The 20,001-nt window shown below is 43.1% G+C and overlaps 1 protein-coding gene across 1 annotated transcript in view; it reads left to right on the forward strand.

Annotated features, from left to right (window-relative positions):
- The first annotated feature begins 792 nt into the window (after positions 1–792).
- The window catches only part of LOC121432565 (tubulin-specific chaperone E-like), a 32,738-nt gene continuing 13,529 nt past the window's right edge, over positions 793–20,001 (forward strand). The window contains 5 exon segments of the mRNA XM_041630601.1: positions 793–893; positions 2,321–2,451; positions 8,476–8,539; positions 12,450–12,635; positions 16,515–16,603. Coding sequence (XP_041486535.1) covers positions 808–893; positions 2,321–2,451; positions 8,476–8,539; positions 12,450–12,635; positions 16,515–16,603 — 556 coding nt within the window. The 5' untranslated portion in view covers positions 793–807.

The following is a 20,001-nucleotide window of genomic DNA, read 5'->3' on the forward strand; positions in this document are numbered from 1 at the left end:
CGACGGTTTCTCTGTAGCTTTGGAGCCTGTCCTAGAACTCGCTCTGTAGACCAGGCTGGCCTCGAACTCACAGATATCCACCTGCCTCTGCCTCCCGTGTGCTGGGATTAAATGATGCGCCCCCCCCCCCCCTTTTTTTGAGAGACGGTCTCATTCTGTAGCCTAAGGCCGTCTTGGGTCCACTATGTATCTGAGGCTGGCTTCGAACTAGCGTTAGGCCCTCGTGCATTTTAGCCTCCCTATTTCAGGGATTACATGGACGAGCCACCATGCTTGCAATGAATGAATTAGCAAATTTTTAAAACAAGGGTTCGTTGCTGGATGTGGAGCTCATATTTTAGCCCAGGACGACTTTGAACTCGTGGCAAACGCCCAGCCTCAGCCTCCCGAGTGCCGAGATTACATGCGTGAGCCGCCACACCCTGGGTATAAAATGTTTACAAAGACTTTGCTACCGTTTTTTTAATAACTGGGTATAAGTTAAAATACATGTATTACAGATCTCACTCAGTGGTAGAACCCTTGCTTAGCATGCCTCACATCCTGGATTTGATCCCACCATAAACAAACAAAAAACATAGACTGCTAAAAGTTTGTGGATGTTCTGTGAAGGCAAGATTGTTTAGCATACAAGGGTTCATTCCTGATAGGACTATATATATTGGAACAACCATTATAAAAGGACATTTGATATTAGCTATCAATTTTTAAATGGCTATTCCCTTTGGTTCAGCAGTCCCAGACTGATGGCAGGACTCTGTGAGTTTCTGGGAAGATAGCTCCTCACCAGCTTGTGGAATTCTAGAAATGGAGCTCTACTGGCACCTTACTCAGGGACTAGAACTTTGCCTCAGGGCTCTGCCTCGGCCTCTCTGGGACCTGTTTCCTACAGCGTGAGTTGCTCAGGCTGGTTCCTAGTACCTGCTCAGTCTCCTCAAATTGTCTATGCTGCTTTTACTTACCATGTGTTGGGCTCTGTGATGACTTCTTTTGCTTTTCATTGCTGAAGATTCCGTTGTAGTACAGGGTCTTTTACATTTGTCTTAGAAGTTGCAGTGCTTTAGAGTACCACTATCTACCCAAGGCAAAAATCAACCAAGAATTCTAGTTTTCATTTCTTTTTTTTTTTTTTTTTCGAGACAGGGTTTCTCTGCGGCTTTGGAGCCTGTCCTGGCACTAGCTCTTGTAGACCAGGCTGGTCTCGAACTCACAGAGATCCGCCTGCCTCTGCCTCCCGAGTGCTGGGATTAAAGGCGTGCGCCACCACCGCCCGGCTCTAGTTTTCATTTCTGTCTAGTTATTTTCTCAAATGTTGATTCTAAACTTAATAAAATCCACAACCTTCTGGTCACTCTCCCTATATCATTCTATGGATTGCCTGGCCTGCTACTAGTATATCTAAAGCATTGCTTTTGAAACTCTAAATATTTCAGTGTTTATTTCCAAAAGATCAAAATTTGAAAGAAGTTAATAGCCAAGCTGGGCATAACATATATTTGTAATTTCAGCATGTTGGGAGCTGGGGCGGGAGGATCAGGATTTCAAGACTAGCGTATATTGTATGGGAGATCCTGTCTCCAGAATAAGCTGGCCATAGTGTCATGTCTGTAATACTAGCACTTGAGAGGTGGAGGCAGGAGAATCAGGAGTTTAAGGCCTATTATGGTGAGTTTGAGGCTAGCCTGGGTTACATAATCCTGCCTTAACGAAAAAGCAAACTAAGGGATAGTATCCATGATATTATCACACCTAAAATTTGAGTTATTCAGTTTTTTGTCAGGTTGGCCTCTGACTGCTAGGATTAAAGGCATGAACCACTCTGCTTTATGAATGCTAGGCATGCCTGTTACCAACTCCAGCCTAGCTATTGTTCTTTAGTGTCGTGTGTGTGTGTGCGTGCACAGTTTACTCGGTGTCTCTTATTCCATCACTCTCCTTTTGAGACAGGATTGATCACTAAACCTGGAGCTCACCAGTTGTCAAAACTGGCTAACCAGCAAACCTCAAGAATTCTCTCGTCTCCTCTTCCCAGCTTTGGAATTATAGTGCACACTGTCACACTTGATTTTTTCTGGGGCTCTAAACTCAGGTCTTCAAGTGTTTGTTGCAGTTGTATTACATAGTAAACCATTCTTCAATTCCTAAGGGGGAAATAATTTGTAAGGAAACTTTGGCTGGGTGTGGTGGCTTGCATATGTTATCCCAGCACACGAGCAATTGAGGCAGGAGCATTCGCTGTAAGTTTAAGCACTTGAGGCCAGTGTAGGCTACAATTGTTGCTTATTAAGCTCTTGTCAGTTTGTCATGTTTTCCTCCCTAGATCTCGTATTTTGGATTTCTGCTGTCCTATAATGAGTGATGTTGTGCCGTTAGACGTCATTGGTAGAAGAGTTGAAGTTAATGGGGAATTTGCAACTGTGCGCTTTTGTGGTGCTGTTCCTCCCGTGGCAGGTAAGCTATAGCACTATGCACATCTTTACGTCAGGTCTATAGAAACCTCTCAGTAGTGCTTTCTCACACCAGTTATGAACTGGGTGTGGGGGCATGTGGCTTTAATCCCAGCACTCACAGTCACCTGCAAGTGGAGCTTTATCTCCAATAAACTGGAGTTTATCGCCAATAAACAAAAAAAGAATAAAAAAATAAATAAATGAAACAAGCTTTGAGAAATGTACCAACCAACTTGCAGGCACATTGTTTTATTTGGTTAACATTGTACTATATATGTTTTTGATATGTACAGCTTTCTTAATTATATGCTACTTGATTATGTAGTGTTTCTTATACTAAATCAACTTTGAAATATTTTCTAAACAAACTTCAACCAACCATCTTGAATTTTCATAGTTCTCAGCTCAAAAATAATACCATTAATGTATACACACATACATTTAATACAGTGTGTATATACATAAAACCCATTTGTGTGTATAATTCAAAGAATTTATTACCTGAAAACAATTGTTTTTCATGTAAACCAGTAATCTTTATCTTAATCTGTCCCTTGTATTGTGCAAGTACTTAAGTTGTAGGAATGATATTCTTGAATGTGAAGCATGTTTTGCAACTAAAGACATTTGAATGTTTTTCCTCCTCGTGTTTGTTTATATTTGTATATATGCATAGGTATATGCCTATGCTATATAACTGTGGACAATGTATTACATTCTGGCCAAATAGAACTTTGTGTACTGCTCATTTTTGTTGCTTTACACAGAAACAATACATATATGTTGTATAAATATACATATTATATAAGCTATTGAATAGTAGTAAATGGCATGTATATCAAGATGGTAGATTATACATATCTAATATTGCAGTCTCATCAATCTCACCTAAATTGAGGGTTTTTGGGGTTTTTTTTTTTGGTTTTGTTTGTTTGTTTGTTTTGAGACAGGGTTTCTCTGTAGCGTTGGTTCCTGTCCTGGAACTAGCTCTTGTAGACCAGGTTGGCCTCGAACTCACAAAGATTCGCCTGTCTCTGCCTCCCTAGTGCTGGGATTAAAGGTGTGTACCACCATGCCTGGTGAGAATTGCTAAATTTTAAGGTCAATGCAGGCTATCAAGTGAGTTCTAGTCCAGTCTGGACTGCCTGGACTGCAGTGTGAGATCCTGTCTCCAAAATAAATGGGGGAAGGAAGAGATTTCTGGTAATGGATTTAAAGTAAGATTGTTCTCTCTTCATGTGAGAAACATGGTAAGGAAGTATTAGTTATTATTAACCAGAATGGGCATACATAGGCATTGAGTCTTCTAGTCCTATGACCTCATCTTCCCAGCTTCTGTAGCTACTCAATAGCTTCTTTGATGAAGCCACTGGTCTCCAAGGTAGTAAGAATGTGTCCAGTATGAAACTGGATCCCTTCGGAAATGGTGGTGAAATCAGCAGTCCTTTTCATTCTTAGAAGCCTTCAAAGACAGGCAGAGACTCTCTTCGAAGGGACTGCTCTTTCTTTCTGAAGGCCTTCCGTTCCTCAGACATCAGTATAGTATGCTCAGATACACATAGAACTTTTTTGTTACCTTTCTTTATTTACTTACTGTTTCTGTAGCATTGTTATTATTAATTTTTTTTAAATGTAGCCTTGACTGGCTTGGAACATGCTATGTAGACCAGGCTGGTGTCACACTCACAGACATCTGCCTGTTTCTGCCTCCTGAGTGCTGGGATTAAATGAGTGCTCCACCGTGTTTGGCCTGAACATGATTTTACTGGGTTTTCCTTCTTCACCCTTTGTTAATAGTTTATACTAGTAATATATGATAATGAATTCATTGTGATATCTTTATACATCTATCAGCCCCACCTCACCATCATCTGTGTTGCTCCTCCTTTCTCCATGTGCTTGTCTCTTTCCTTCTCTCTACTAATACTAATACTTTCTTAGTAGTTGACCATTTAGTATACTATGTAATTTATTTAATCTTTCTCTATTTCTGCCCTTCTCCTTTTTTATTTTTAGTGGGATGGGGTCTTTCTATGTTATTCAGGCTGGCCTTGAACTCTTGGACTCAGGGGATCCTCCTATCTCAGCCTAACTAGTGCCTGGGAGTACAAGTGCCTGTCACTATGCCCAGCTCCTCATTTTGAACATTGATTTCTAATTTTTTCTTTGGTATGATAACAGTGTAGTAAACTGCCTCACGCTTCACTCAGTCAACAAATATCTGAATATTTTATATATATCTGGGACTAGTCTGAGTAGATACAGGGCAGTTTAGTGAAGAACTTGGATCTGAGGTTTCAGTGTATAGCTTCTGAGTTGCAACAGCATCATTTGAATACACGTTAAAATGCAGATTCCTGGGCCTTCCCTTTATCTACTGCCTGACACTGTGAGACTGGGGCCCAGAAATTTGTGTATTAGGAAGCTTAATTAGGAAGTACTTAGGTGTAGCTCAGTGATAGAACACTTGCCCCAGAATGCATAAGGCCCTGAATTCCATTCCTACCGTTCCTTCCCAAAGCGAGACCCACTAAACTAGACAGATGTCACTGTGCCAGTATGGAAGTCACCATGGAGGTCTTTAAACATGTATATGAGAATATTTTCCCCCTAATTTGACTGGTACTCTTATTGTTTTTAAAAGATTTCTTGCCAGGCAGTAGTTGCTCACTCCTTTAATCCCAGTGCTGAGGGAGGCAGAGGCAGGCAGATCTCTGTGAGGCCAGCCTGGTCTGCAGAGTGACTTCTAGGACAGCCATTGCTGTTACACAGAGAAACCCTGTCTTGAAAAACAAAAAGGAAAGAAAAACAAAACAAAATTCCTTTTTTTTTTTTTTTTTGGTTTGGTTTAGTTTGGGCCCCTGCTCCCCCTACCTGTGTAGCCGAGGCTGTCCTGGAACTCATTCTGTAGACCAGGCTGGTCTTGAACTCACAGATATCCACCTGCCTTTTCCTCCCTAATGCTGGAATTAAAAGCATGTACTACCACCACCCAGCTAAAACGGTTTATTTCTTTTAATTATGTGTATGTGTGTTTTGAGTGTGGGTGGATATATGCACATGAGTGCAGGTGCTCGTGGAGGCCAGAAGAAGGTGCCTGCTCTTCTGGAGTTTGAGCTACTGGCTTTTTGAAAGCCTCCTGGTGCGGGTGCTTGGATCTGAACTCAGGTGCTCCAGAAGAGCTCTGTGCTCTTAGTGAGCTGTCTCTCCAGCACTTGACTGGGATTATTTGTGAGAAAATGACATTTAAAAAGTAGTGACTGTGTGTCAAGTACTTTGATATATGTCAATTTGTTTCCTGTTTATAGAAGGGAAACCAAGTATTAAGTCTGTTTTGTTTGTTTTTGTTTTTGGGGGGTGTTTTTTGTTTTTTGTTTTCCTCTGAGATAGGGTTTCTCTGTATAGCTCTAGCCATCCTGGACCTTGATCTTTAGTCCAGGCTGGCCTCGAATTCAGTGATTCACCAGCCTCTGCCTCCTAAGTGCTGGGATTAAAGGCCTGTGCCACTATCACCTGGCTCAAGTATTGAGTCTTTTTTAAAAAAATAATTTTTATTTAAATTCATTTTATGTGCATTGGTGTAAAGATATCAGATCCCCTGGAACTAGACAGTTGTGAACTGTCATGTGGGTGCTAGAAATTGAGCCTGGGTCCTCTGGAAGAGCAGCCAGTGTTCTTAACTGCTGAGCCATCTCTCCAGCCCCTCAAGTGTTAAGTCTTAAAGCTTTCACAGAGCAGAAATGGACTTAGAGAGGATTGTTGGACACCATGTGGGTGCTGGAAATTAAATCTGGGTCCTCTTACCAGTCCCTCTTCTCTCCCATCCCATCCCCTCTCCTCCTCTCCTTTGATTTTTCTCCAAACAGGGTTTTATTATGTAGCCTTGGCTGTCAATAGATCAGGCTGACTTCAAGCTCACAGAGATCTGCCTGCTTCTGCCTCTTGAGTTCTGGGATTAATGGTGTACTCTGCCACTGCCACCACCACATAGCGTCTTTTAAAGACACAAGTTACAGACTACAAAAGCACCGAGGCACTGGGGCCTTCTCGACAGGAAACCAGCCTCCTTCATAGCTTCAAAGAACCTGAGTTTTGTTTAGGCTAACCTTGAAATAGCAGAATTCCAGCCATTAGAGTAGTGAAACTGTTTTGACTGAGCTGTTGGACATATTTGGAGGCTCTGAGGAAGTGCCATCTCTGGAGGGACATGTAGAGATAATTGAAGATGACTCAGGTCAACGATAGTGCTTAGTGGAACTTAGAATCTTTGAGTTTCTTGGTTTAAAGACATCTAACTATACATATAACTTAATATAATATAATATATTAACTATATGTATAGTTAGTTGTCTTTAAAAATAAAGTGAGTTATCTCAGGACTTGGTCTGTGCAAAGAAGCCAAAGAGCAGAAGCAGCAATGAAACTGAGAATGCTAGCAGTATCCATCCTTGTCCTTGGGTAGAGTGGGTAAAGGAAGAGGTCCCTGGCACTTGAATGTCTGCAGTGTCCAGTGGCCAAGCTAGCCCTGTGAGGAGAATGGCCCTGTAGTTACAGATAGTGTACTTGAAGTAGCTCCTAGCCTATTGGTAAGGTCACTGCTGGTGATCTCTTGGTCAATTAAATAGTCCACTTACCAAACAACTTTAGCCCCTCTAGCCTTGAGGATGAAACCCAAGGCCTTATGTATAGTAGGATCCTTTAGTTTGACTTTCATGCTTAGCAAGTCAATCCACTTACAATGTGGACTCTAGATTGATCATATGGACTCATTTTATGCATAAGCTTCTTTTTAAAACTTGTTTATTTTCTCTCTCTCTCTCTCTCTCTCGAGCTCACCATTCTGGCTAGATTGGCTGGCAGACAAACAAATGAACCTCTTAGCTCTGCCACACACCCCTGTTATAGCATTGGGATTATAGGTTTATGTGGTGTGATACTAGTGCTAATGTTTGCACAGCAGTACTCTTCCCACGGAGCCACCTTGTACCCCAGCCCCCATTTTTGTTTTTGTCGTGGTGTATAGTCTGGCCTCTAACCTGCTGCATAGCTAAGGCTGCTTCTAAACTTGAGATCCTCCTGCCTCTACCCCTCAAGTTCTGGGATGATAGGTGTGATGGAGGAAGGTCATTGGCTAATAAAGGCACTGCCCTGGCCCATTTTATTGGTTAGAGGATAGGTGGGAGGAGTAAACAGAACAAAATGCTGGGAGGAAGAGGAAGTGAGCTCAGAGACTCCACCGCTCTGCTCTCGGGAGCAGACGCCTCAGGGAGACGCCATACTCCCAGCTCCCAGGCAGACACACGCCATGAAGCTCGACCCAAGATGGACTAGGCTAGAATCTTCCCGGTAAGACCGGTGCTCACCGATTATTAGAGATGGGTTGATCGGGATATCATAATTAGCCAGTAAGGGCTAGGGCAGAAGGGCCAAGCAGTGATTAAATGAGTACAGTTTGTGTGTTGTTATTTCGGGCATAAGCTAGCCGGGCAGGCGGCTGGGGTGTTGGGGACGCAGCCCCGCCGCTGCCCTTATTACTTCAATAGGTGTACATCATCATGCCTTGGCTCGCTCTTGGTTTCTTTCTTTTTTGGACTGGAACACACTTTATAGAGCAGGTGGGCCATGAACTCACAGAGATATATCTATCTGCCTCTGCCTCCTGAGTGCTCAGAGTAAAGACCACTGTACCTTTCTTTAGTTTTTTTTTTTTTTTTTTTTTTTTTAGATGTCCCAAGTTGTGAGGTTTTCTGAGGTTCTGAGCACTGGGGGCCAATGGGATGAGAGTACTTAATCCTGCTCCATTTTCCTCATGGGTTCAGAATTTGTGTTTCACGAACCATCTTGACAAATTTACAATATTACAATGGTTTCTGTCTAAATCAATGTTAAAATCAGTGTATCTTCTGGAGATTTATTATTGATGGGCATTCATTTAGCTAGTATTCCTTATCACTGGGATGTTTGGTTTCTTGATAAAACTGCTGGGAATGTTTCACCAAAGATTGAGATCTTTGATCTATAACAGGTATAGGCTCCACTTCGCAGCTTCCTGACACAATTCCACACTACTCATCTGCCTGCAACCAAAAGTAATAAACATCTCCTTTTGACTAGCTCATTATCATTGCTGTAAGAAGTGTGAATTTAGGCTAAGTGCAGGTAATCTCAAAACCACAGAGGCAGAGGCAAGATGATCATGAGTTCAAGGCAGTCGGGGCTAAGGAGTCTCAGAAAAAACAATCACAAATATATTTTTATCCTAAATGTTCATGCGTGTGCATACACACAGAGACTAGAGGTCAGCATGTGGTATCTCCCTCTATTGCTTTCCACCTTGTATTTTGAGGCAGGGTCGCTAAAGTTAAGAGTTCACTAACTGGCTGGACTAGCAGGCTTGTAAGCCCCATGGATCTTCATGTTTCTGTATTGGGATTACAGATATGTGTCAACAGTGACCAGTCTTTATGTGCATTCTGGGGGCCTGAACTCATGACCTCATGTTACCCAGCAAGCACATCCACTGAGTGTCTTCCCAGTACCCTATTTGTGATTTTCAGTTTTTTCTTCCCTATCATTACCTTAAATGCATTTTCTTTTCTTTTCTTTTTTCTTCTCTTCTCTCTCTCTCTCTTTTTTTTTTTTCAGACAAGGTCTCTCTATATAGCCTTTGCTAACCGGGAACTTGCTATGTAGATTAGGATAGCCTTTAACTTGAACTCAAAGAGACATACCTGTCTCTGCTTCCTGAATGCTCAGATAGAATACATGTGCCCCCACACCTGCAAAATGTACTGTTGCTTAAAATTCTAGCTTAGTTTTAAATTTTTATTTTTAAAATTATTTATTTTATTTATTATTATTACTATTCATTCATTCATTCATTCATTTTTTGGTTTTTCGAGACCGGGGTTTCTCTGTGTAGCTTTGGTTGTCTTAGAACTCACTGTAGACCAGGCTGGCCTTGAACTCACAGAGATCCACCTGCCTCTGCTTCCTGAGTGCTAGGATTAAAGGCATATACTACCACTGCCTGCCAATTATTTGGTTATATTTTATGTGCTATGTGCCTTGGTGTTTTGCCTGCATGTGTATCTGCATGAAGGTGTTGAATCCCCTGGAACTGGAGTTATAAACAGTTGTGAGCATCACGTGCTTGGTGATTGCTGGGAACTGAACCCTGGTCCTCTTGAAGAACAGCCAATGCTCTTAATTGCTGAGACTTCTCTCTAGCCTGCAGTTTTTGTTTTTGTTTTTTTTTTAATATAGATTGGTGTGTTTGAAAAATGAAATTTCCTATTTCTAATTCTAATACTTTACATGTAAACATTAGCATTTTAATTTAAGATTTTTTTAATTTTAAAAATTATTATGTGTACATATGATGTATGTGTGTGACTTCTGTGCCTCTGTGCATGTGTTGGAGGACGGCTTTTAGGAGTCAGTCTGTTTTCCAGCTTTACATGGGACCTGGGATTGAACTGAGGTTACCAGGCTGGCACAAGAAACTCCTTACTGGTACACTGAGCCATTTGGCCAGCCCAGCAAAATCTGTCTTTTCTTCTCTCTCTTCCTGTGGTAATATTTTGTTTGTGTTTTAACAAATAAAGCTTGGCTGAAGATCAGAGTGCAGAGGTTAGCCACCAGAAGCCAGGCAGTGGTTTCACATACCTTTAATCCCAGAGCTCCTGAGAAAGAGGCAAACAGATCTCTGTGAGCTCAAGGCCACCCTGGGCTACTTGAGATTGATCCAGTCTAAAAGATAAACAGAACTAGGCAATGATGATGATGGTTCACACCTTTAATCCCAGCACCAGGGAGGTGTAATAGGAGCGGTGGGCTGCTTCCTGCAGCTCGGCTCCCAGCTAGCTTTACCTGAAATAATTACACGGAAACTGTATTCTTTTAAACACTGCTTGGCCCATTAGCTCTAGCCTCATACTGGCTAATTCTCACATCTTGATTAGCCCATTTCTAATAATCTGTGTAGCACCACGAGGTGGTGGCTTACCAGAAAGGATCTTAACCTGCATCCATCTTGGAGAGGAGAGCTATGGCGACTGCTTGGAGAGGAGAGACATGGCGTCTGCCTGACTCGGCTTCTTTCTCCCAGCATTCTGTTCAGTCTACTCCGCCTATCTAAATTCTGCCCTATCAGGCCAAGCAGTTTTCTTTATTAATTAACCAATGAAAGCAGCAGATAGATAAAGACACTCCCACATCAGGGAGGTGAAGACGGGAAGTGATGTGGCTGGGCAAAGAGAAGAATATAAGGTAGAAGGAGACAGGAGCCCATTGCAGTCAGTCTGAGAACAGGATTGCCCTTTTGGTCTGAGCATTGGTAGAGGTAAGAATTCTAGTGACTGGCTGTTCTCCTTATCTGATCCTTCCGCTTTCACCCCCTGACAGCTGATTCTGAGTTTTTATTATTAAAATCAATTAGCATTTGAGCTACCTCTCTTTCTTCCTCTCCTTCTACCTCCAGCATTAAAAAAAAATATTTCAACATTTATTTATGAAAAAAGAATTTTTTTTTAGCTTTTTTTTTTAAACCAAATTTTATTTGTCCTTGAAGGTCCACCTTAGATTTTACAGTTTTATGCAGTGTATGCTAGGTCAGGTTTTTAATTCCCATCTTCTCTATTCTGGATCTTTTTGGGACACACAAAATATACTTTAAAAAGTAGTAAACAGGGGGCTGGAGGGAGAAGACTCTAGGGTTCAGTTCCCAGCACCCAAATGGTGGCTCACAACCACCTGTAACTCCAGTTCTGGGGACTCTGGCTCGTCTGCAGTGACTGCACACGTGGTGCACATACATACTTGCAGGTAGCAAAATGCTCATATACATAAAAAAATAAAGATATTAGTTAAAAGTAGTAAATAGCTAAGTCTAGTGGCTCACTCCTGTAATCCCAGCACTTGAGAGGCCGCGTTTAGTGTTAGTGTGAGACACATAGTGAATTTCAGGCCAGCCTGAGTTACAGACGGAGACTGTCTCAAGAACAGAGAAAACAGAGCAAATATGTGAATTAAATACAGTAACTGCTGGGCATAATGCCACGGCATTATCTTAATCTGTTCTGGAGGCTAAAGCAGGAGTATAGAAAATTCAGAGTCTGGGCCCGTGGGATAACTCAGCTGGTAAAGGCACTTGCTGCTAAGCCAGATGACCTGAATTAGATCCCTTAGGACACACATATAGGAGATAACTATCTTCTGACCTGCATATATGTGCCATGGCACTCATGTGCTCACATAGACATGCAGATGAGTAACTGTTTTACTGAGACCCTGTAGATGTATGTCATAGGTAGAATGTGTATGTGTAGGGTCTTGAGTTCAATCCCCAGTAACATACATCTAATAAAAATAGTTTTTAAAGTTTTAAAATACACATTACTTTTTGGTTTCTTTTTTTTTTAAGTTTTATTTATTTATTGTATATGTAGTGTTCTGCCTACATGTATTCCTGCATGCCAGAAGAGGGCATCAGATTTCATTATAGATGTTGTGAGCCACCATGTAGTTCCTGGGAATTGAACTCAGGACCTCTGGAAGAGATTCCAGTGCTCTGAGCCACCTCTCCAGTCCACTCTCTCTTTTTTTTTTTTCCCTCAAGACAGGGCTTCTCTGTGTAGTCTTGGCTGTGTGCTCTGCCTCTCAAGTGCTAGAATTAAAGGCATGTGCCACCACTGCCTGGCCGTATTAATATTTCTTGATTAAATAACAAAGTGATATCCAACAATGTAAAGTATTTCCTTTTTTTTTTTTTTTTTTTTTGGTTTTTCGAGACAGGGTTTCTCTGAAGCTTTTTGGAGCCTTTCCTGGAACTAGCTCTTGTAGACCAGGCTGGCCTAGTATTTAAAAAAAAAAAAAAAAGACAGGGTCTCACTATGTATTCTTGTCTGGAATCTGCCTCAGCCTCCCAAATATCTGGGATTGACAAGCCTATGTCACCATGCTCATGATATTTGTATAGTAATTTCTTTCCCTTCTCAGGCACCCAACAGGAGGCTCCTTTGTTCGTCCAAACAAAGTTAATTTTGGAGTAGACTTTCTTACTGCTCTTAAGAAGCGTTATGTGTTAGAAGATGGATCTGATGATGATGGAAAATCAAGTTCCTTAAAAGTTGGAAATAAACAAGTGCAAACTGTTGGTTTTGACAGTATCACAAAGAAGCAGAGGTAAGAGCTGATGTGGCAGCCTGACTTTCAGTCAACAGATTGGGATTAAAGTTCTTGATTGTGTGGTGATGCTTGGAACTTTGCTTCCACATTGGTTCACCTTTTCACAGTATCTTGAGAATAATCACAAGCACTGATTATTCAGGGAAATAAAAACCCTCGGTTTAGCGGAGTGTGGTGGTTCATTCTTACAGGTAACCATAGCATTTGGAAGGTGGAGGTTGGAGGATGAGGAGTTCAGTGATCACCCTTGGGTAGACAGTGAGTTTAAAGCCAGCCTGGGCTACATGAAATCCTGTTACATTACAAGGGGAGGTGTGCAGTGTGCCCTGAAGTGAGGACTCAGTGGTTACGAACACCTGCTGCTCTTGCAGAGGACCCAGGTTCAGTTGCCAGCACTCATATAGCAAAGCAACTCACAACTATCTATACAGTTCCAGTTCCAGGGGATTCGATGCCCTCTTCTGACCCCCCACAGGTACCAGGCATGCAGGTGGTACATATACATACATGAAGATAAAACATTCATAGATAAAATCTTTAAAAAAAAAATAGAGGAGCTCTCAAGATGACTCAGTGGGTAAAGGTGTATGCCATGTAAGCCTAGGGACCTGAGTTTGAGCTCCAGAACCCACAGAGGGGTGGAAGTAGAGAACTGACATTACAAAGTTGTTCTGACCTCTATTTGGGGGTGGTGAGTCGTCTCTGTGACCTCCACGGCCAGCAGAGTGATGATGGTCCTGAGGAGGCAGTTTGGTTCAGCACCACTAAGTAGCCTGTGTTGGTCGAAACTTCGGGAGTCTGATCCTGAGTGACTTATTTTAGGTGTGGGAAAGCTGGCTCTGCCCCTCCCCTGAGGGGGGCAGTCCCAGTGACTCAGATGACCAGCTCAGCCACCTCTCAGACCCACATTCTGTGCCCTGGGTTGTCCCACCGTAATTTCTACTCCATCTGTGACCTGCTGGAGTACATAAAAGAACTAGTGCTGTGGAGCAATAACCACAGGCTCTCCATGACTCGGGGCAGCAGCAGGATATCTGAGAGGAGGGTCAGTGAGGGTGGGGTGGTGGTGAGGGTACATGACGGTGTACCGTGGGCCTTGAACCAGACCAATGACTCGTTGCAATGAACGCTTTTCAGGTGAGGCTGATTGGACAGAAGGGGATACTGTATGACACATTACAGCTCCCCATGCCACTAGGGTGAATGAAGAAGTTTTGGAAAGACAGGGGAGTGAGGTGGTTTTTTAAAATTAATCTGGTGGGGGTGTATGCTCCTGGGAGGGATGTCCAGGGGTGAGGCGTGGATACGGAGGGACTGGGGAACTGGGAAATGAGTGGGACTGGAATGCATGGTGTGAAATTCCCAAGGAATCAATAAGAGAAATGTTTTAAAAATAGGGGTCTGGGGGTGGGTGGAGAGACAGGAACAATAAAAATGAGAAACAATTATGAGCCCATGTATCCTGGCTCTTCTGGAGATGGCTTTAGGTTGATGCTGCTATAGAGACCTTGTTCCTCAACATCCCAGCATGGCACACTTTGAACTGTAGAGGGAAATTGCATCTTGATTAATTTTTTTAATTATTTTTATTATTGAGAAAAGGACCTCATGGCTAGCCTTGAACTCTTTTTTTTTTTTTTTTTTTTTTTTTTTTTGTTGTGGTTGGTTTGATTTGGTTTTTTTGAAACAGGGTTACTCTGTATAGCATTTACTGTTCTGGAACCCACTCTGAGACCAGGCTGACCTTGAACTTAGAGATCCACCTGCTCAGCCTTCAAAGTGCTGGGATTAAAGTTGTGAGTCACCACCTCCCAGCTTTTTTAAATTTCAAGCTTTTATCTGTGTGTGTATGATGTCTGTATGAGAGCAGGCATGCACATGTCACAGTATGAGAGTATGGCCAGGACAACTTTTAGGAGATTGGTGATTCTCTTTTTCTACCTCATTGTAGGAAGGCTAGGGTTACAGATGTGAGTCATCACTTATTGCTTTTTGTAGGCATTGGTATCAGGGATTGAATTCAGGTCCAAGTACTTTTATCCACTGAGTCATCTTATCTAGATGGTCTGACTTTGAGCTCTTGACCTTCCTGCCTCCAGGTGCCAAGTACTGGGATTAAAGTACCACCACACACTGGCCCAGAAACAGCGTCTTCTTTCAGCGTACAAACTACTGGTCTGCAGTTATTGACAGCTGTGTGAATGACATTAACAGTTCCTTTCAGTGAGTTCAGGTTTCTGAGAAACTGAAATGAACAGTTGCTGTGTTAAAAGACCAAGGAATTTCTAGGCATGGTGGCACATGTTTATAATCTCAGCACTTGGAAGGTGGAGACAGAGGATCAGGCATTCAAGGCCAATTTAGGCCACATGAAACCCTATCTAGAATAAATACAAAGCAAGTACTTCCTGAAGATTATGGCAAGCAGAATATGGGCACAATGGTGTTCAGAAGGAGTGATTTCAGAGTCTGGGAAGTCATGCACTCAGGGGTTCTAGATTGGTAGACCTAAGTCATCATGAAGTTGTTTGGTCCTAACCACACACAAAATTGGAACTGGGAAATACTTGTTTTGATGTAGGCAACATGAAACATTACTGAAACTCTCAGGGCCTGCTGAACAAATGGGAGAGCCTTCTGCCCTAGAACCTATTTCTGATGACTATAATCACCTTTGCCATGCATTTAGCTCTTGTGTTTACCCCTCAACATTGTCAGTTTTTGGTTAATTTTTACAAACATTAATGAAAATGAACCATTTGGTGCTAAGCAGTATTTTGAAATCTTCAGAAATACTAACTCACTAAGTCATTTGTTATGTTTTAAAAATTCTAGTAAACTGGCTTAGCAGTGTGAACTCTAAACATCATGTAAACCAGTCCCTGGAGCATTCCCATCATTCCAAACTAAAATCCATCCCTTATAAACACTAATTCCCCATCTCCTCCTCCTCCCAGCCATGTTTTTTCTACCTGTCGCTTTGTCTGTTCTGGGATCACCAGGTGGGATCCTTGTGCAGTATTTGTCCCACTGTCTGATCTTGATTAGAGTAATCTTTTCAAGGTCTCTCCATTTATGGATGTCATAATTTCTTCCCTCTTAAGGCCAAACACTGCTTCTCAAATGTGACGTCACATTTGGTTCATCTGTTCTAGACACGTGGGCTGTTTCTGCCTTTTGGGTAATGTGTGAATAAAGCTGCTACAATTAAAGTACATGCAACAGCATTTTACCAGTGTGACGTCTGAGGCACTTGCCTAGTGCCAAGGAAGGTGGTGGGTAGCCCAGCTCTGGATTCTGAGTTCCAGGACATTGGCTTTTCTGATAGACACAAGTCCTGCATATGTAGAATCACAGTGAGAGGTCTCAGGCACAATGCCTCAGACACGTTCCTGGAGAGGCTCTGTCTCACTGGGCAGGAGGCTCTCAGTAGTGTCATTTCAGCATTTTGGGGAACTGCCAACTGTCAGCAGAATTAGTAACTTCATTTGGGTCTAGTAGAACACTAACAAGTGTTCCAGACCAGTGGAGCTGAATCCCACTGCTTCACAGTTTCCTCCAGAGGGAAGAAGTTACAGGAGAATCTGTATACAATAAAACAGTAATTGGAGACACGGAGTTTTACAGTCAAGAGTAAGTCCATAGCAACTGTGGCTGGAGAGGTTGCTGAGGAATCAGGGTGAGCAGGATGTTTTCGAGAGGAGCAATGACTACAGCTGCCTCTAATGGCTATGATGCTTCATTTCATTCTCCTTTTTTGTAACACTCTGCTTCTTAATTTATGTGATGGGTACTAGCACTTGTGTAAGATTCTAAAGGGCCAGTGGACATGATAGTATATGACTTACATATACATATGAACTGTTTTTCCTGCAGTCAGCTGAGAGCACTGAAAGACATTTCCCTGTGGAAGTGTGCTGTGAGTTGTGCTGGTGAACAAGGAAGAATTGCTGAAGCCTGTCCCAGTATCCTTTTCATTCCTGAAACCTGATTTTGGATCTGGTTGGTGCCTGTGCCCGACACCATTGGTTGCATGCCCTTGTTGGGATGTGCACATCAGTTAAGGACATTCCCAGACCCTTTTGCCTGCAAGTACAGCCAATGAGTGTGAAAATTTTTATTATACTTTAATATAGTTTTCTGGTGCTGGGGAGGAGGAATTTTTTTTTTTTTTTTGAGATAGGGTCTAACTCTGTATCTGTAGTTCATGCTGGCCTTGAACTCACCATGTATCTGAGAGTAGCTTTGAACTCAAAAGTTCTCCTACCTCTTCCCCCAAGTGCTGGTATTACAGTATGAGTGACCATGCTTAGCTCTGAGAGTTGAAATTCATAGGTGGCCCCTAGCACGGGGACAGATTTGGTTAGCATTTCCTCTGCTGTGTTGGTCTCTGGTCATTTCTCAGTGTATGTGGGATGCCCAGGGTCTCATCAGTTGTCTTTCAAGTGTGAAGAAAGCCATCCAGTAAGGCTGAAAGAGCTGACGCATCTGGACACAGGTGGCAAGTTGGCAGGTTTGGGTTTACCGCCTCCTCCTGCCTTTCTTCCCTACCCTGTGCTCCTGTGGAGTCCCTCACCTGCTTCCTCCTAAGATTGATTCATTTTCAGCCAGAGCCCTGGAGTGATAAAACAGGCTCTCCATGTCTGTGGGGTTTTTTGGTGTTTTTTAGACAGTGTCTTATAGTGTAGCTCAGGCTGGCCTTGAAATTGCTTCAGCCCTTCTGCCTCAGCCTTCCTTCCTAGTACTGAGATTACTCACCTGTCTTGTCTCTATGCTTGGCTTATGTTTAATGTTCCTGCTTGTATTATGGCATATATCAAATGGGACTTTGGGTGGAGAGTGACAGGTTGATTGTCTCGTGCTGCTTTGTACAGGTGACAGTTGCCTTGGATTTTCTTCTGTGGAAAAGGTGAATCCGCAGCTGGGTGTGGCAGTGCATGCCTGTTATCCTAGTACTAAACACAGGCAGGAGATCTTGAATTTAAGGTAATTCTCTGCTTCATAGTGAGTTATGGCCAACCTGAGCTACATGAGAGCCTGTCTCAAAAAAAAAAAAATCAGCTGCAGCTGTTATTCTTAATGGGTTTCTTCTTCCCTGGGTGAATGCTTTCTGTGTCTTATGGAAGGTTCCTTCTTTCGGCAAAGAGTGTGTCTTCTCGGAGACCGTATTGAGGCATAGTTAGAACTTAACATTCTTCCTTCCCACACTGTTCTTGTCTTTCCCTGCGGTTCTCCCAGTGGCTCATTTAGCACTGTTTCTGTCTAATTTCTGTCTCTAACAATATGTCCCACAGCGAGACCTCTCCAGCCTACTTGTACCATAATTTCTGCACCCAATAAACAGCAGTACCATGTGCCCGGACAGCTCTGCCTCTGTTTTCCTCACTTCCTTCTGTCTGGCTCTCCTTTCAGCTTGGGGTACTCAGCCTGATATTTCCTCCTGCTCTCATGCTGAGGTGGGATCCAAGCCTGCTGTGGGGCTGTGCTGACCAATTTTATGTCAACTTGATGCAGGCTAGAGTAATCTGAGAGGATGGAGCCTCAGCTGGGAAAATGCCTCCATAAGATTGATCTGTAGGAAGGCCTATGGGGTATTTTCTTCGTGATTGATGGCCAAGGACCCAGCCCGTTGTGGGTGGTGTCCACCCCTGGGCTGGTAGTCCTGGGTTCTGTAAGAAAGCAGGCTAAGCAAATCATGAGCAAGCCAGTAAGCAGCATCCCTCCATGGCCTCTGCATCAGCTCCCGCTTCCAGTTCCTACCCAGTTCCTGCTTTGACATCCCTCAGTAGACTGTGGTTCAGGATATGTAAAACAAATAAACCCTTTCCTCCCCAAGTTGCTTTTGGTCATGGTTTTTTATCACAGCAGTAGTAACCCTGACGAAGACAGGGGACTACTTGTCTCTTTTGTCTCCCTACTGTCCTCGGCTCAACCTTACAGCAGAGTGACTTTCCAGAGACCTAGGTCAGATCCTGTTATTCTGCTCCAGCCTCTCTAGGAGTGCCCATTTCTGGCAGACTAGCAGGCTTTGAAGCAACCTGGAGGTGCTTTATGATGTGGCCTGGTCTCTAAGGCCTAGTGGTTCTCAACTTAGGGGTTGTGGCAAACCTGTCTTCAAAAATACTTACATTATGATTTATAACAGTAGCAAAAATTATAGTTATGAAGTAGCAACGAAAATAATTTTATGGTTGGGGGTCACTACAACATGAGGAACTATGTTGAAGTCACAGTGTTAGGATAGTTGAGAACCATTGGCCTAGATGCCTCATTTTGAGAATACCTGTCCATCTTTCCAGGTGGCTGGAGGAGGCTGATTCCACTCTGACCTCAGCACCTCGCTGTAATCACAGCTGTGTCCAGGATTGTAGTAATAAGGGCGGCGGCGGGGCTGCGTCCTCAACACCCCAGCAGCCTGCCCGTCTAGCTTATGCCCCGAAATAATTACACAGACACTGTATCCTTTTAATCACTGCTTGGCCCATTCTCTTCTAGGCTAATTCTCACATATTAATTTAGCCCATTCCTAATCATCTGTGTGTAGCACCCCAAGGTGCGCTTACCGGGGAGATTCTAGCCTAGTCCATCCTGGGTCCGAGCTTCATCCCGGGAGCGGGGCATGGCGTCTCTCTCAGGCGTCTGCTCCCACGAGGAGAGCTGTCGAGACTCTGACCTCACTTCCTCTTCCTCCCAGCATTTTGTTCTGTTTACTCCTCCCACCTATCCTCTAACCAATAAAATGGGCCAGGGCAGTGCCTTTATTAGCCAATGACCTTCCTCCATCACAGGATGCCACAGGATTCTTCCAGGTTCTATTTCCCGGATTCCCTCAGTTTTCTGCTCAGTGTGCTCATTGACTTTGTTTTCAGTTCTGTCTGGATGGCCACTCACCTTCCTGCCTGTCCCCCCTGCCACTCTGACATGCGCAGTCTCAGACTTGCAGGAGGTGTTAGCTTAAGGACTGTCTCCCTGCTAAACTTGTCTTCTTGGCCCTTGATAACTATTTGTAGGGTAACCATAGCAACACATAGACATATCTTCTATTAGCTGGTCTGTGACTATGTTACACTTGAGAGCATGGCTGTTGATCCTTAAGCCATCATGCATGTGATGGTCCCAGAACCTTGTTCTACGTTTGTGGTCATGAATCACAGATAAGAAGCCACATTGCAGACTGAGTTTTCAGCCTCTTTCTTGCCTGTGTTGCTGCTACCCTTGTATTCTCCTCTAGGATGGTGCTCTGGAGAGAAGGGTGGGTGTGTGCACAGGCATACATGCTTGTGGCTTTAAGGCAGCGCTGAAGGCAGGGCCTGATGGTGCTCAGTATTTCAGTTGTTGTCTGTTACTAGGTTTTTTGTTTGTT

This window comes from Microtus oregoni, unplaced genomic scaffold (genome assembly GCF_018167655.1).
Source record: "Microtus oregoni isolate MIOR12 unplaced genomic scaffold, Mior012 000035F_ref0000213, whole genome shotgun sequence".
Classification (NCBI taxonomy): domain Eukaryota; kingdom Metazoa; phylum Chordata; class Mammalia; order Rodentia; family Cricetidae; genus Microtus; species Microtus oregoni.